At 56.6% G+C, this 15,433-nt stretch overlaps 1 protein-coding gene across 1 annotated transcript in view; it reads left to right on the top strand.

Moving 5' to 3' along the window:
* Window positions 1-15,106, top strand: part of PSMA6 (proteasome 20S subunit alpha 6) — a 91,547-nt gene extending 76,441 nt beyond the window's left edge. Inside the window, exons 6-7 of the mRNA XM_078659365.1 lie at window positions 10,921-11,015; window positions 14,956-15,106. Coding sequence (XP_078515491.1) covers window positions 10,921-11,015; window positions 14,956-15,013 — 153 coding nt within the window. The 3' untranslated portion in view covers window positions 15,014-15,106. The remainder of the gene's footprint in view (window positions 1-10,920; window positions 11,016-14,955) is intronic.
* The last annotated feature ends 327 nt before the right edge of the window (window positions 15,107-15,433 follow it).

Raw genomic sequence — 15,433 nt, 5'->3', positions numbered from 1 at the left:
GGTTTGGTCTTGCCCCAGGTGCCCAGCCAGGGGGACATCATGGGCCAAGTTCAACAGGAAGTCTCGGAAGTGGAGGGGCACCACCAGCACTCGACCGGCCCCCAGCTCTGCGATTCTTTGCTCGCTGTACAAGAGATCATTGTCCCAATAAACCCAGTGGGCCCCGGTGGTGTCTCCTTGGCCCTGGGCGAGCGCTTGCTGTCGCAGTCCCTCGAGGGAGGGACAGGTCTTTTGCTCCTGCCGGAATTGTTCTTGGGTGGGCCCCCCTTCTTGGCGCCACTGAGCCAGGTCGGGAAGTTCGGGGGGCTGTGCGGACCCCTCTGGGGTTGGTTCCGGGTGGTCGGTATGGATGGAGTCTTCTTCGGGAGCGATCGGGGGAGGAGGTACTGGCCATTCGGGTTCTTCCGGTCTAGGGATGGTGCGGGTGGTCATGGACCGGGTGGTCAGGCACGCCCAGTCCGGGAGACCCAACATCCCCAGGTGCTCTCTTCTTTCAACCGCTGCCCACGGGGAGCTCTCGAGATCGTTCCCCAGGAGGCAGTCCACAGGGGCATCGTCGCGGACAGTTACTTTTAGCATGCCGGACACTCCTCCCCATTCGAAGGGGACGCAGGCCATCCGACACAGGCTCTCCGAATTGTCTGCCGATCGGACGGGGCAAAGAACGTTTGGCAGGATTTGTTCTGGGGTCACCAGGTGACAACGGACGGCCGTCACACTGGCTCCGGTGTCACGCAGGGCTTCGGCCTTGCGCCCATTTATGCTCACCCATTGGCTGTACTTCCGAGTGTTGGCTGGCAGGGGAGTCCGCGGGACCATGTCTCTTCCCCCTAGGCAGGCCAGGGTCATGGCGGCAGGTTCCCACTCGAACTGCTCCGACTCGTATGCTTCAGGGTCTTCGGAGACTTGTTCTTCTCCTAGGGCGGCGGCCGCCACCTGGCGGGGCCCAGGAGCCTGGTTCTTCAGGCAGGTCGGGTCACTGGCATAGTGACCGACTCGCTGGCATCGGTGACACGTAATGTTGGCCCGGAACCCCGGGCGCATCGGGGGGTTTCCCCGGCCGGCTGGGGGCGGGGTGGTGTTAGCGGGAGTGACCGGGACAGCGTCTCTGCCCCGGCCCTGTCCTCCTCCTCCTCCTCGGGGACGATGGTGACCTTGGTTGGTTCTGTTCTGCTCATTCGGCCCCCTCCGGGCCACTCGGGTGCTCTCCCACCGGTCAGCCTCGGTGGCGAGCTGCCGTGGGTCAGTCAATTTACTGTCGAGGAGGTGCTGCCTGAGCTCGACGAAACAGTTGTTGGAGAGGTGCTCCCACACAATGAGATTGAAGAGTTGTTCGTAGGTGGTTACGTTGTTACCCTTGATCCACCCCTCGAAGGCTCGGCTGAAATAGTTTACGTATTCCAACCAAGTTGTACCTGGGATCCGGGTGCAGTTGCGGAACCTCTGGCGGTACATTTCGGGCGTAAGTCCATATCGACTGAGGAGGGCGGCCTTCATGTGGTCATAGGACGTCATTTGATGGTCCGGAAGCTGCAGCAGGGCATCACGGCCCTCATTGACGAATCTTCCCCATAGCCCGGCTCCCCAGTCACTTCGAGCGATCCGGTGGGCCGTCATTGCGATCTCGTAGGCCTTGAACCACTGCTGTATGTCGTCGTTCCGGTGGTATTCTCGGACCACATCCTTGGGGATGTGGACCTTCTGTTCGGTAGTACCCGGGGAGCGCGGTGGCTCGGGCACCCCTAGATTTTTGTTCAGTTTGCGTATTTCTATCTCTGCTAGTTTGCACTCGTGTTCGTATGCCAGTCTTTTTTCTTCGAGATCCCTCTGTCTCTGTTTTTCCTCTCGCTCTTCTCTGAGCCGTAAGTGTTCTAAGTTTATTTTTTGTTCCGCCAGCTTCAATTCTCCGTCTAATTTGAGCCGTGCCAAGTCTAACTCGTGTAGTCTATTTTTTTCCCGCTCCTGGATCTCTTCTCGGGAGGGACCTGTTCTCCGTTCTTCCGTCAGGGTGGTGTTGACTTCCGGGGCTTCGAGGTCCCGGGGTGTGGCGGTATTCGTCTCTGTCCAGGCCTCTAGGGCGTTTTTGAAGTCTTCTTTTGTGCTTAGCCCGGTGGTAGCAATGCCTAAGTCCATGCAAAATTGTTTTAGCTCTCGGTGGCTGTATTCCTCCAGCTTTTCCATCTGGAACTTCTCTGCAGATCCGCTCTCTTTGGTCGTCATTGTGGTTTAGTCCTAGGGTGAGTTACTATCTGTACGGTACGCGTTGGTTCGGATCGCGCCGCTGGACACCAATGTTAGAAGGGGACCTGGAGGGTCGGCCGAGCACAAGGGGAGAGTCCTCCGGTGAGGGCCGTCTCCAGCGATCGTACAGACAAGTAACTTCCCCCCCCCCCCCACAGATGGACACCACACGAAGATCAGATTAACACCTTTTTATAGGCAGTTCTTGAAGTAAGGTAGTACGATACAAGGAGGTCAGGACACGATGATCCTCTCAATTCTAGTCTCTAGTAGGGAAAAGGGGGTAGCGGGACAGTCTTGGTACCTACGGGTACTGGGGTGGAACGGCGGTAGCTCACAATCCTCGAGCTCGGCGTTCGGACGGATCGGACCGCGGCAGCGCCAGCAGGTCCCGAAGAGATCGTAGGTGGCAACGGGCCGCGGCAGCGCCAGCAGGTCCCAGCGAGGATGACGGTTACAACGGGCCGCGGCAGCGCCAGCAGGTCCCACGAGGATGAAGGTTACAACGGGCCGCGGCAGCGCCAGCAGGTCCCACGAGGATGAAGGTTGCAGAGGGCCGCGGCAGCTCCAGCAGGTCCCACGAGGATGAAGGTTACAACGGGCCGCGGCAGCGCCAGCAGGTCCCACGAGGATGAAGGTTGCAGAGGGCCGCGGCAGCGCCAGCAGGCAGGACAATAGTTCACAAGGCAGGGCTGCGGCAGCGCCAGCAGTCCGTCAAGGATGAGTTCGTCTCGGTGTCTCTCGACTCCAGGATACAACTGCCTTCCTGTTCTGGGGCTGCCTCAGTTATAGGTCTGGCGCTCTTTGATGTCCGGACCCTCGCTCTTGGAGGTCGGGAGGTCCGGGATGAGGGAGTCCAGACACCCAGCAGGGGGGTGGAGCCAGCGCCCGGGGAGGCTGGTGGCGATCGGCACCTGGCGGGAGAGAGCCATCGACACTTCTTACTCCCATTGACCCGCCAAGTGGTCCGTTCACCTCCTGGGTGGATGGTGGTGCCGGGATGTCGGGACCTGGCCAGGCCCGGGGTTGGGGTTGAGCTGAGGCCACGCGGCCTCGTGGCGCAGTGTCCAAGATGGCGGCTGGCCCGGGCAAGGGTGCTGACGGTGGCCCAGGCCAGGGACACAGGGATTCCCGGGAGCAGACGTCCCATGGGGGACGGGTTGCGGGTTGCTTCTGCGGGTAGTACCTGGAGGGCCGGTACCCGGGCCCTGTTATGCGGGGAGGGAGCGAGCCCTTTATGGGGCCTGTCCAACAGACGGTGTGTGTGTGCTGAGAGCCTGAGCTGGTCACCAGTTCCCTGGGGGGGGGGGGGGGATAGCCTGGCTCGATCAGGTAGGCACCCGAAAGCTTAGGTGTTAAGTGACCATACAGCACACGCATCCACTGAGACGATGAAACGCACACGATGACTGACACCACACCAGTAGGTTGATTAAAACCAACAAGCTTTTATCTAGACCAGAGTCAGGGTAACCAATAATTACAGTATCAATTTCATCAAAGCATTTCCTCAAAACAATTCAACGGAGCATTTCATCAAAGATAAGCATGTCGTTAAGTCACTTGAGGCAATTAATCAACATCCCCCTACACGAGAATAAAAAGCTTCTTTTGCAGTGCTAAACATTTCATTACAAATCTGGCATGACCGCTCATTAGGCAAGAATAAAACCTTTCATTAGATCAGGGTCAGCATTTCTGTAGGCACAAGCAAATCAATAATCACAGTAGCAATCCTCAGAACATTCCATTAGGGGAGCGAAGGGAACATGTCAATCATGTAAAACCAGCATTTCATTAGATCTGCATCAACATTTCATCAGGTAAAACTGGATCAATTCATTAGGCAAGAACTACCACCTTTTCAGGTAAACCAACGTTCCTTTAGGCCAGAATAAACATTTGAGGAATCACTTCCAGTAGGAATAAGCTTTTCATGGATCAGGACTACACATTTCATTAAATGGGAACACCCAACTCATTGAGCAGGAATGAACATCTCGTTTCCAACCCAGTGCAGGTCCTGGCCTGGAAGCACAGGATCCTATAATGGTACTGGCCCAGCTCAGGGGCCTGGCAGGCTTGTCCTGGCCCAGTTCAGGTTCCTGGTAGGGGGCTAATTGGAGCCCACGGGGACCAGTCGCAAGTCTTCCCAGGGGGGGGGGGGGGAGGGCGGTTTCGGGGCCTCCTTCTCGCTCCCGGGAGGCCCCGCTTCTACTCTAGTCCTCCGCCCTCCCCCGGGACTTTACCTGCAATCTTTGGCTCTCACGGAGCCCTTGCGGGGGTTCTCGGCTGCCGACGAAAGGGGGGGCCTCAGCTTCTTTGGTAGGCCTCCTGGGGGCTGCGTCGGCAGGTGGGGGCACTTGGGCTCCGGAGCGTCCGCGCTGGCTTTTCTCCTGGTCCCGGGCCTCCCGAGGCTTCCCTGGGCCCAGGACCAATCACTGGCTGCAGGGAGGAGGTGCGCCCGCAACGCCAATAGCAGTGCGGCCTGCGGTGGCGCGTCAACAACGGGCCAATGGGTGCGCGGCAGGGGCGGAGTCCAAGACGCACCCCCGTCACGTGATGAGATTCCCGGCTTCAGGCTTTGCGGCCTAGTGTGGCCTAGTTGAAGTCCGCGGCGGCCCTCCCAAGGCTCCGGGGGCCGGCGCGGGGACTCTGCACGATCAGGGCTGGGCTGCGGCAGTGATTCAGGCCCCTAGGCGCACTGGGTGACAGCGCCTCGTCGGATCGCTCTCTTGGGCCATGCGCGGCCCACAGCAACACTGCGGCGGCCCTCTCCTGACACCGGGGGACGCCGAGGGGGGGGGGGGGGGCGGGCAGATGACGGCCGGATAGGCGCTCCTCGGGGCACACAGCGCTCGGTCCTCGCAGCGCCTCGCGGGGAAGGGGAGCGCTTGGAAGTTCCTCACAGGTTCGTCAACATCAGCGCTTCACAGTAGCCGGCAGGTGAGCGCTCGAGGCAAAATTACAGCGCTTCTCAGGTGGCATACAAGAAAGCGCTTGAGGGGCAATTAGGCAGGACAGGCCACACGACAGTGGCAGATCATGGGTGCTAGCGCTAAGTAGGGAGCGCTTAGAAAGTAGCTCAGTTCAGTCAGAAACAGATCAAGGCCACACGGGGGGACACAGGTTGAGCAGGGGAGCGCAGTGTGGATACAGTGCCGGTACCTGGTTGATCCCCAGTAGTCCTGTGGGCAGTTTGGTTTCTTCTTGGTGGTTCTGGCACCCTTTTTGTGGAAGCAGATTCTTGGTTTCTTGAGAAGAGGGGGGGGGGGGGTTGAGTTGAAGGCTGCTGACAGGATTCCTCAGCAGGTCACTGCGGGTGGTCCCTGGGTTCCCCCCGCTGGGCCAGATCAGTGGGCTAGTTCAGTGTTCCTCACACAGCTTGGTGGGCAGCGCCTAAACCCTGTCACCCCCAGTGGTATAGGTTTCTGACTAGGCCCTACCGCCTAAGTCTCCTGCGTAGGGTCCCCCAGGTCAGGGATGCTCCAACTGACTGTACACTTTCCCTCCTTTTCTTATATATGCCCAGGTCAGGTGACCACTCTGAGGCGGCAAAAGCAGACCCCGCCCCTATTCTAGAAGGTTCCAGGAGCTTCCCTACTTTAACTATGGGCAGGCAAGGCAGGCTGGAATGGCAACAATGTTTAGGGGTTCCAGCCAGCTCCTGGCAACTAGGGTGCTACACAAAAAGACCACGCTGCAGTAGCAGGGGCCTATGGCAGCCATATTTGAAGTAGAGAGCACCTGCACCTTAGCATTGGATAGCAATGGGAAGGTGCGCGGAGACCTGAGGCCAACAAAAAAAGAAGGTGGGAATAATTAGGCAAGGGCGAAAAAAATAGGGAAAGACCACCCTAGGGCTGACAGGTCTAACAGACGGTGTGTGTGCTGAGAGCCTGAGTGTGAACACTCCTTTAGTGAAAGGTGCACCTTTGTCCCCCCCCCCCACACTCCCCAACATCCCAGTGTGTGAATAGACTGGGTGTGCTTACTCCTGTAGTGAAAGGTGCACCTTTGTGCCCCCCCCCCTCCCAATCCATCCCAGAGTGTGTGAATAGACTGTGTGCGTGTGTGCTGAGAGCCTGGGTGTGCACACTCCTGTAGTGGAAGGTGCAAATTTTTCCCTCACACCCAGTGGTGTTTGACCCGGGTCTTCAGGCCCCGTTGCTGCTCCTAACCGGAAGCCGCGCTGTAGAAATACTGGTGGCTTGCATATTTATCTTGCGAGGCCTCATTTTGCGGAAATTGAAGATCTTGTATCTTGCATCCCCGTGTAGGCACTTGCACGCTCAGTGCGGGCGCCTAACGAGCGGTGTGGCCGGCCCTGGAAGGCTCCATGCTGCAGCATCGGGGGCTGTGCGGCGTGGCCGGCCCTGGAAGGCTACATGCTGCAGCATCGGGGGCTGTGCGGCGTGGCCGCCCCTGGAAGGCTCCATGCTGCAGCATCGGGGGCTGTGCCGGGTGGCTGGCCCGGGTAGACTCCATGCTGCAGCATCGGGAGCTGTGGGACGCGGCCGGCCCTGGAAGGCTCCATGCTGCAGCATCGAGAGCTGTGCGGCGTGGCCGGCCCTGGATGGCTCAATGCTGCAGCATCGGGAGCTGTGCGGCGCGGCCGGCCGTGGAAGGCTCCATGCTGCAGCATCGGGAGCTGTGCGGCTTGGCAGACCCTGGATGGCTCAATGCTGCAGCATCGGGAGCTGTGCGGCGCGGCCGGCCCTGGAAGGCTCCGTGCTGCAGCATCGGGAGCTGTGCGGCGCGGCCAGCCCTGGAAGGCTCCATGCTGCAGCATCGGGAGCTGTGCGGCGCGGCCGGCCCTGGAAGGCTCCATCCTGCAGCATCGGGTGCTGCGCAGCCGGCCGTGGATGGCTCCATACTGCAGCATCTGTGGCTCTGCTGCATGGCCGGCCCTGGATGGCTCCATGCTGCAGCATCTTGGGCTGTGCGGCCGGCCCTGGATGGCTCCATGCTACAGCATCGGCGGCTGTGCGGCGTGGCCAGCCGTAGAAGGCTCCATGCTGCAGCATCGGGGGCTCTGCGGCGTGGCCGGCCCTGGATGGCTCCATGCTGCAGCATCGGGAGCTGTGCGGCGTGGCTGGCCCTGGAAGGCTCCATGCTGCAGCATCGGGAGCTGTGCGGCGTGGCCGGCCCTAGAAGGCTCCATGCTGCAGCATCGGGAGCTGTGCGGCGCGGCCGGCCCTGGAAGGCTTCATGCTGCAGCATCAGGAGATGTGCGGCGTGGCCGGCCCTGGATGCCTCAATGCTGCAGCATCGGGAGCTGTGCGGCACGGCCGTCCCTGGAAGGCTCCATGCTGCAGCATCGGGTGCTGCGCAGCCGGCCGTGGATGGCTCCATACTGCAGCATCTGGGGCTCTGCTGCATGGTCGGCCCTGGATGGCTCCATGCTGCAGCATCTTGGGCTGTGCGGCGCGGCCGGCCCTGGATGGCTCCATGCTACAGCATCGGCGGCTGTGCGGCGTGGCCAGCCGTAGAAGGCTCCATGCTGCAGCATCGGGGGCTCTGCGGCGTGACTGGCCCTGGATGGCTCCATGCTGCAGCATCGGGAGCTGTGCGGCGTGGCTGGCCCTGGAAGGCTCCATGCTGCAGCATTGGGAGCTGTGCGGCGTGGCCGGCCCTAGAAGGCTCCATGCTGCAGCATCGGGAGCTGTGCGGCGCGGCCGGACCTGGAAGGCTTCATGCTGCAGCTGCAGGAGATGTGCGGCGTGGCCGGCCCTGGATGGCTCAATGCTGCAGCATCGGGAGCTGTGCGGCGTGGCCGGCACTGGATGGCTCAATGCTGCAGCATCGGGAGCTGTGCGGCGTGGCCGGCCCTGGATGGCTCCATGCTACAGCATCGGCGGCTGTGTGGCGTGGCCAGCCGTGGAAGGCTCCATGCTGCAGCATCGGGAGCTGTGCGGCGCGGCCGGCCCTGGATGGCTCAATGCTGCAGCATCGGGAGCTGTGCGGCGTGGCCGGCACTGGATGGCTCAATGCTGCAGCATCGGGAGCTGTGCGGCCGGCCCTGGAAGACTCCATGCTGCAGCATCGGGTGCTGCGCAGCCGGCCGTGGATGGCTCCATACTGCAGCATCTGGGGCTCTGCTGCATGGCCGGCCCTGGATGGCTCCATGCCGCAGCATCTGGGACCGTGCGGCGTGGCCGGCCCTAGATGGCTCCATGCTACAGCATCGGCGGCTGTGTGGCGTGGCCAGCCGTGGAAGGCTCCATGCTGCAGCATCGGGTGCTGTGCGGCGTGGCCAGCCGTCGAAGGCTCCATGCTGCAGCATCAGGGCTCTGCGGCGTGGCCGGCCCTGGATGGCTCCATGCTGCAGCATCGGGGGCTGTGCGGCGCGACCGGCCCTGGAAGGCTCCATGCTGCAGCATCGGGGGCTGTGCGGTGTGGCCAGCCGGGTTCGCGGGACGAAAACCCACAAGTCCTCCTTAAATAGTGATCGCTCCTGCATGTGCAGGAGGGTGTGAATGGGTGTTTGTTGACCAGGTGAGGGGCAGTGAGTGAGTGCAGCAGATCCGATGTCCGGGATGTGGTGCAGTGAGTGCAGTAGATCCATTGTCCGGGTGAGGGGCAGTGAGTGAGTGCAGCCGATCCGTTGTCCGGGTGAGGGACAGTGAGTGAGTGCAGCCGATCCGTTGTCCAGGTGAGGGGCAGTGATCGAGTGCAGCCCATCCGTTGTCTGGGTGAGGGACAGTGAGTGAGTGGAGCTGATCCGTTTTCTGGGTGAGGGACAGTGAGTGAGTGGAGCCGATCCGTTGTCTGGGTGAGAGGCTGTGAGTGAGTGCAGCCGATCCGTTGTCTGGGTGAGGGGCAGTGAGTGAGTGCAGCCGATCCGTTGTCTGGGTGAAGTGAGTGAGTGCAGCCGATCCGTTGTCTGGGTGAAGTGAGTGAGTGCAGCCGATCCGTTGTCTGGGTGAAGGCAGAGAGTGAGTGCAGCCGATCCGTTGTCTGGGTGAAGGCAGAGTGAGTGCAGCCGATCCGTTGTCTGGGTGAGGGACAGTGAGTGAGTGGAGCCGATCCGTTGTCTGGGTGAGAGGCTGTGAGTGAGTGCAGCCGATCCGTTGTCTGGGTGAGGGGCAGTGAGTGAGTGCAGCCGATCCGTTGTCTGGGTGAAGGCAGAGAGTGAGTGCAGCCGATCCGTTGTCTGGGTGAAGGCAGAGTGAGTGCAGCCGATCCGTTGTCTGGGTGAAGGCAGAGAGTGAGTGCAGCCGATCCGTTGTCTGGGTGAAGGCAGAGTGAGTGCAGCCGATCCGTTGTTTGGGTGAAGGCAGTGAGTGAGTGCAGCGGATCCGTTGTCTGGGTGAAGGCAATGAGTGAGTGAGTGCAGCCGATCCGTTGTCTGGGTGAGGGGCAGTGAGTGAGTGCAGCCGATCCGTTGTCTGGGTGAAGGCAGAGTGAGTGCAGCCGATCCGTTGTTTGGGTGAAGGCAGTGAGTGAGTGCAGCCGATCCGTTTGGGTGAAGGCAGTGAGTGAGTGCAGCGGATCCGTTGTCTGGGTGAAGGCAGTGAGTGAGTGCAGCGGATCCGTAGTCTGGGTGAAGGCAGTGAGTGAGTGCAGCCGATCCGTTGTCTGGGTGAAGGCAGTGAGTGAGTGCAGCCGATCCGTTGTCTGGGTGAAGGCAGTGAGTGAGTGCAGCCGATCCGTTGTCTGGGTGAAGGCAGTGAGTGAGTGCAGCCGATCCGTTGTGTAGGTGAAGGCAGTGAGTGAGTGCAGCCGATCCGTTGTCTGGGTGAAGGCAGTGAGTGAGGGCAGCCGATCCGTTGTCCGGGTGAGGGGCAGTGAGTGAGTGCAGCCGATTTGTTGTCTGGGTGTGGAGCGGTAAGTGAGTGCAGCTGATCTGTTGTCCAGGTGAGGAGCAGTGAGTGAGTGCTCAGATCTGTCTCCCACCAGCGTTTTATATTTAGTTGAAGAAAGCTTTAACCCTTGTGTGTTCGAGCCTGCCAGACACACCACAGTAGCGTATGGTTTGTGTTTGGAAGACAGGAGTACCAATCCTGTTAAGGCGAACCCTGCATCTCCGTACGTAGTGATGTCACCCGATTTCTAGGGGGGTTTCGCTGTGTCCCTCCCTGGGATAGAGCTGGTTAGGAGGGGGTCTCTGTGGGAAGGAGTGGGGCTGCCTGGTTGAGTTCAGGGCCTAGCAGCTAGAACTACCCAGTGCTTATAAACAGTATTTTGAAGCGCTGGTAGCGCTGCAAGGCGGCATGAATGGAGATGGATGTGCTGTGAAAGGTGCAGCGAGTAAAGACTAGGGGTGGCCGGAATTTGCGTCGTCGCGCTACGCAAAGCTCTGTGAAATGGTGAATCTCCGAGCAAGCAAAAATTCTGCAAACACGCGGAATTGCTTGTTCTGCCTGTTCGCGATGCTTTTTTTCCTGTTCGCGAACGCTCTTTGCGTGCTCGGGGAGAAATATCTTGCGAACCCGCATTTTGAAAGCGCGAACAAGCAATAAATTCTGCAGATTGCGGAATTTTTGGCAATTCTGCGTTCTCCGCAGACCGCAAAATTACCCAAATTCCGCGAGCGGAACTGAATTTGCTGCCCAGGCCTAGTAAAGACCTGTTGCTCCCCCCAGCCAGTCCTTGAGACGCCTTAGCAGCCATGAGTTTGAATCGTTTAAAAGCAAATTCCCCCCTTTCCCTCACTTTTCTTTTTTTGGTTTTCAGACTGCAATCACCTGCTTGTCTACAGTGCTGTCCATCGACTTCAAGCCCTCAGAGCTGGAGGTGGGCGTAGTAACAGTGGAAAACCCCAAATTCAGGTGAGTCCAGTTTGCCAGGTTGTCTTTGTGTTTGTTCGGGACTGGACCAGGCGCTTCTCAGCAGTTGCTAATCTCTGGTACTTTGGCGGTTCCAGGGCGCGTCTGCAGTGCTTGCAATGACGGTCTCTGGTGGGCCCATTGGATCCGTGGCAGTCCACTCCGCATCATGTCTGCCTGTCAGTCACTGCTTTAAGATGCTCCTTTTTAGGTCGAGCTTACTAGACCCTGTAGAGACCGTACTGTTTGGTAACGAGACATACAAGCACGTTGAGCGCCTTGGAGTCCAGCTATTGGTGTGCCTTCCCTGTCACTCTCAATCGCCTGCTTCTTATTAGTTCCTAGTCTGTCAATCTTGTGTTTGTCCCTCCACTGACACAATCTCTTTACCATCTCTCTTGATTGACTGGCTTCTCTGCGTCCACTGCTTGTGTATTACTTTTTTCTTTTGGGTAATTCCGTGGTATGTGTTCTCCAGCTATCTCCCCTGTGTACTTCTCTCCCCCTGCGTTGCTGTTTGTTGCCAGTGTGCTTCTCCCTGCCCCCATCCATGTTGCGCTCATCCATGTGAATTTCCACCTCCCCCTTCCGATTACTTTCTTGCCCCCTCCTGCTCCATGTTGCTTTCTCACCCGTTGCTTCTCCCCCTCACTCCTGCCCTATGTGTTCCTTCATCCCACCTGCGCCTTACTTCTCGCTCACCTGTTGCTTCTCCTCCCAACGCTCCGTGTTGCTTCCTCCCCACCCTACCCTTGTTACCTCCACCCTGAAAAACACGCTTAAAAAAAAAATGCACGAGTTGAGGCAGTGTGAAATCCGTGGGCGAGTTGAGGCAGTGTGAAATCCGTGGGCGAGTTGAGGCAGTGTAAAATCCATGGGCGAGTTAAGGCAGTGTAAAATCTGTGGTCGAGGCAGTGTAAATCCGTGGGCATGCGCAAGCTGAGGCAGTGTAAAATCTGTGGTCGAGGCAATGTAAAATCTGTGGGCGAGTCGAGGCAGTGTAAAATCCGTGGGCGAGGCAGTGTGAAATCCGTGGGCGAGTTGAGGCAGTGTAAAATCCATGGGCGAGTTGAGGCAGTGTAAAATCCGTGGGCGAGTTGAGGCAGTGTAAAATCCATGGGCATGCGCAAGCTGAGGTAGTGTAAAATCTGTGGTCGAGGCAGTGTAAAATCCGTGGGCATGCGCAAGCTGAGGCAGTGTAAAATCTGTGGTCGGGGCAATGTAAAATCTGTGGGCGAGTTGAGGCAGTGTAAAATTCGTGGGCGAGTTGAGGCAGTGTAAAATCCATGGGGATGCGCAAGCTGAGGCAGTGTAAAATCTGTGGTCGAGGCAGTGTAAAATCCATGTGCACTACTTTGTCTTTTTTTTATATTTACTAATTCAAATCGGTGAATTGAAGAAGAAAAAATTGCTAATGTTTAGTTGGCCTACCAGGTGTGGTGCAGGCACCTACAAAATGCGGCCATTTTCACATTCCAACACCTGTTTGTTCCTTTTTTTTTTTTTAAAGGCTAAAACCCATTGGCAAAGCCAATAGGTCCCGAAGACAGGACATGTTGGCTTTACTAATGTTTGCTCTGCCATTTTCCCTGGGAGACCCTCCTTTCACCTCCAGTGCTAGCCTCTTGCCTTTGCCTGTAACAGTGGCATGACATTTCTCTGAGTACTCTGACCACCTGTACCCATGACTTTCACACGCACATGTCTCTGCTTGCAAATGTTGTTGCTTCTTTGCATGCAGCTGTTGCGCCTCTGTTTGCATGCATGAGTTTAATCCCTCCGATGCTCTCACATTCCCATTTGCAGGCAGCCCTGACCCATTCCCCTGGTATTACTGTGGCCGCCCCTTCTGTGTACAAATGTGTGATCCCGTAGTGTGGTACTCTTCTCCTCCACCCCTCCTTCCCCCACACGTGTGTGGTACTGTGCGCCCCATTGTGTGACTGCACTTCTCAACTTGCAATGGTTACCTCTGTGCAATAGCCCAGTATATCTTTACTTTTCTCCACTGCATCTTCCACTTTTGCGATTATGGAGACTCTTTTGGCGATGAAGCATATAGGCTTTACATCTCCCTGGTCATACGCAGGGTCTGTACCTTCCTTATAGGTGTCCTGGGATGTGAAACACCCCTGTGCATTAACCTATGGGATTCACGATTACCCGATATTAACCTTTTGTGGCATAGGCTGCATTTCGTTACCTATAAACCTGATGCGGTTCACTGAAGTCCGCTCTGGTTTCCGCAGTCCCATTTGAAGCTATCCAGGCGTGTGTGAGCTTAGGCGGTGTGAAATCCGCGGGCTTCCCAATGTACTATTTGCAGCTCTTCTAACCTGAGCAGCAAGAGTTGGTATTGAAAGTCTAACGAGATTCACCAAAGACCGCTTTAAAGATTCCCCTGGTTGTGCACCGCCAGGCTGTGTAAACCAGTCACCTTCAGGGTCTGTGTAAACTGCTGGGATTACCAGGCTCTGACTGGAAGCTGTAGTGGGCCCAGTGTGTTATGTGCGGATGGTGGATCTCTGTAAGCCTATAGGATTCTACAATGTCCTGTTACGGGGCTTTAGATACCCATAGGATTCAAAGAAGTTTGCTGTAAATTGTCCCGGGTTGCAAAGTGAGGGTCTCTATAAACATGAGATTTACAGTTTTACTTCTGCGGACTCCTACGTTGTGCAGCTTTGGTCCTATAAGCCTATAGGATTCGCAAATTTCCTCTTTGTAGATGCAGCTCTACATACCACAGAATTCACCAAGGTTTGCTGTAAATCTCTCCCATGTTGCGCTGTGCGAAGAGCTGTACACACATTTGATTCACCAATGTCCTTGTTGTACATGTCCGGAGTCTGAAGCGCGAGGATCTATAAACCGTATGTTTTCTTCGAGCTCTCCTGGGTTGCTCATCATGATGTCCAATAAACCCATGGGATTCACCAGTGTCCACGTTGTAGATGTCCTGAGCGGCGTAGCACGAAGCGCTATATATCCAAGGGATTCACTGGTTTGCTTTGAAGCTTGCACCGATTCAGCAGTGCGCAGGTTTGCTGTAAAGATCTCCCAGGTTGCGAAGTGGGAGGCTCTTTAAACATGAGATTCACAGGTTTGCAAGTAAGGGCTCCAGGTTGTGCAGTGTAGCGCCCTACAAATCAATAGTTTTTTTTTTCTAGATGCAACTCAGGACATCTATAAATCCATGGGGTTCACTTGTTTGCTTCAAAGCTCTCCCAGATTGCAGTGTTGCACTGCCGTGATGAACCTTTTGGATTTGCCAATTTCCTCTTTGAAGTTGTCCTGAGTTGCATGGGGAGAGGCTTTTCTTTATCCATAGGATTCAACAATGTTAATTTAAAACTCTCCAGGCAGCACATTTCAAGATCCTGTAAGTCCATGGGATTTCCCAATCTTTGCTTTGAAGCTCACTCTGGTTGGGCAGTGCAAGGTTCTCTATTCCCATAGAATTCACCAGTGTTTGCTTTGAAGCTCTCCCAGGTTGTGTAGTGCAAGGCTCTATAGACCTCAGAGCTTCACCTGTGTTTGCTTTGAAGCTCTCCTGGGTTGTTTATTTCAAGGCTCTTTATACCCAGAGGTTTCACCAATGTTTGCTTTGAAGCTCTCCCAGGTTGTTTATTTCAAGGCTCTCTATACCCATGGGTTTCACCAATGTTTGCTTTGAAGCGCTCCCAGGTTGTTTATTTCAAGGCTCTCTATACCCATAGGATTAACCAACGTTTGCTTTGAAGCGCTCCCAGGTTGCACAGCCTCAGACTCTAGAAACCTGTGGGTTTCCCTGATGTCCGGTTTGAACCTCTTCCTGATTGTGCAGTGCTAGGTTCTATAAATATATGGGTCCCCTGTGTCTTCTGCCCAGGTATTCCAAGTTGTGTTGCGCAAGGCTTTATAAATACCTTGGCTTTATCTATGTTCCGTTTGTTTCTTCCAGGATCCTCACAGAAGCAGAGATCGACGTGCACTTGGTAGCTCTCGCTGAGCGGGACTAGACTCCAGTTTCCTTTCCTTTTCTCTCTGGCCCTCACCTGCCGCCCCTTGCTGCATTTTGTTTTACGCTCTAGAAATAAACTGGTTTTGGAAAAGTTTGTTGTACCTGTAGTCCTTCATTGGCACATTGTGGCATGAGAGAATGAACGGATGGCACAGCTGGAGAGACGGATTGTGGAGGATCGGGTGGTACCCCTGCAGAGGCAGATTGAGTTGTGTGGAGTAACAGATGACACAGCTGGAGAGGTGGATTGTGGTGTATGGAAGAAGGGATAATACATCTGGAGAGGCAGATTGTGTTGTGTTGGGGAACAGATGGTCCACGGAAGAGGTGGATTGTAATGTGGAGTATTGATTGGCACCGCTAGAGAAGGAGATTGTGGTGTGTGGAGCATTGAATGGCACAGCTGGAAAGGCAGATT

The sequence above is a fragment of the Lissotriton helveticus genome, chromosome 9 (genome assembly GCF_964261635.1).
Source record: "Lissotriton helveticus chromosome 9, aLisHel1.1, whole genome shotgun sequence".
In the NCBI taxonomy this organism is placed as follows: Eukaryota; Metazoa; Chordata; class Amphibia; order Caudata; family Salamandridae; genus Lissotriton; species Lissotriton helveticus.
This window is presented reverse-complemented; position numbering and strand designations above follow the sequence as displayed.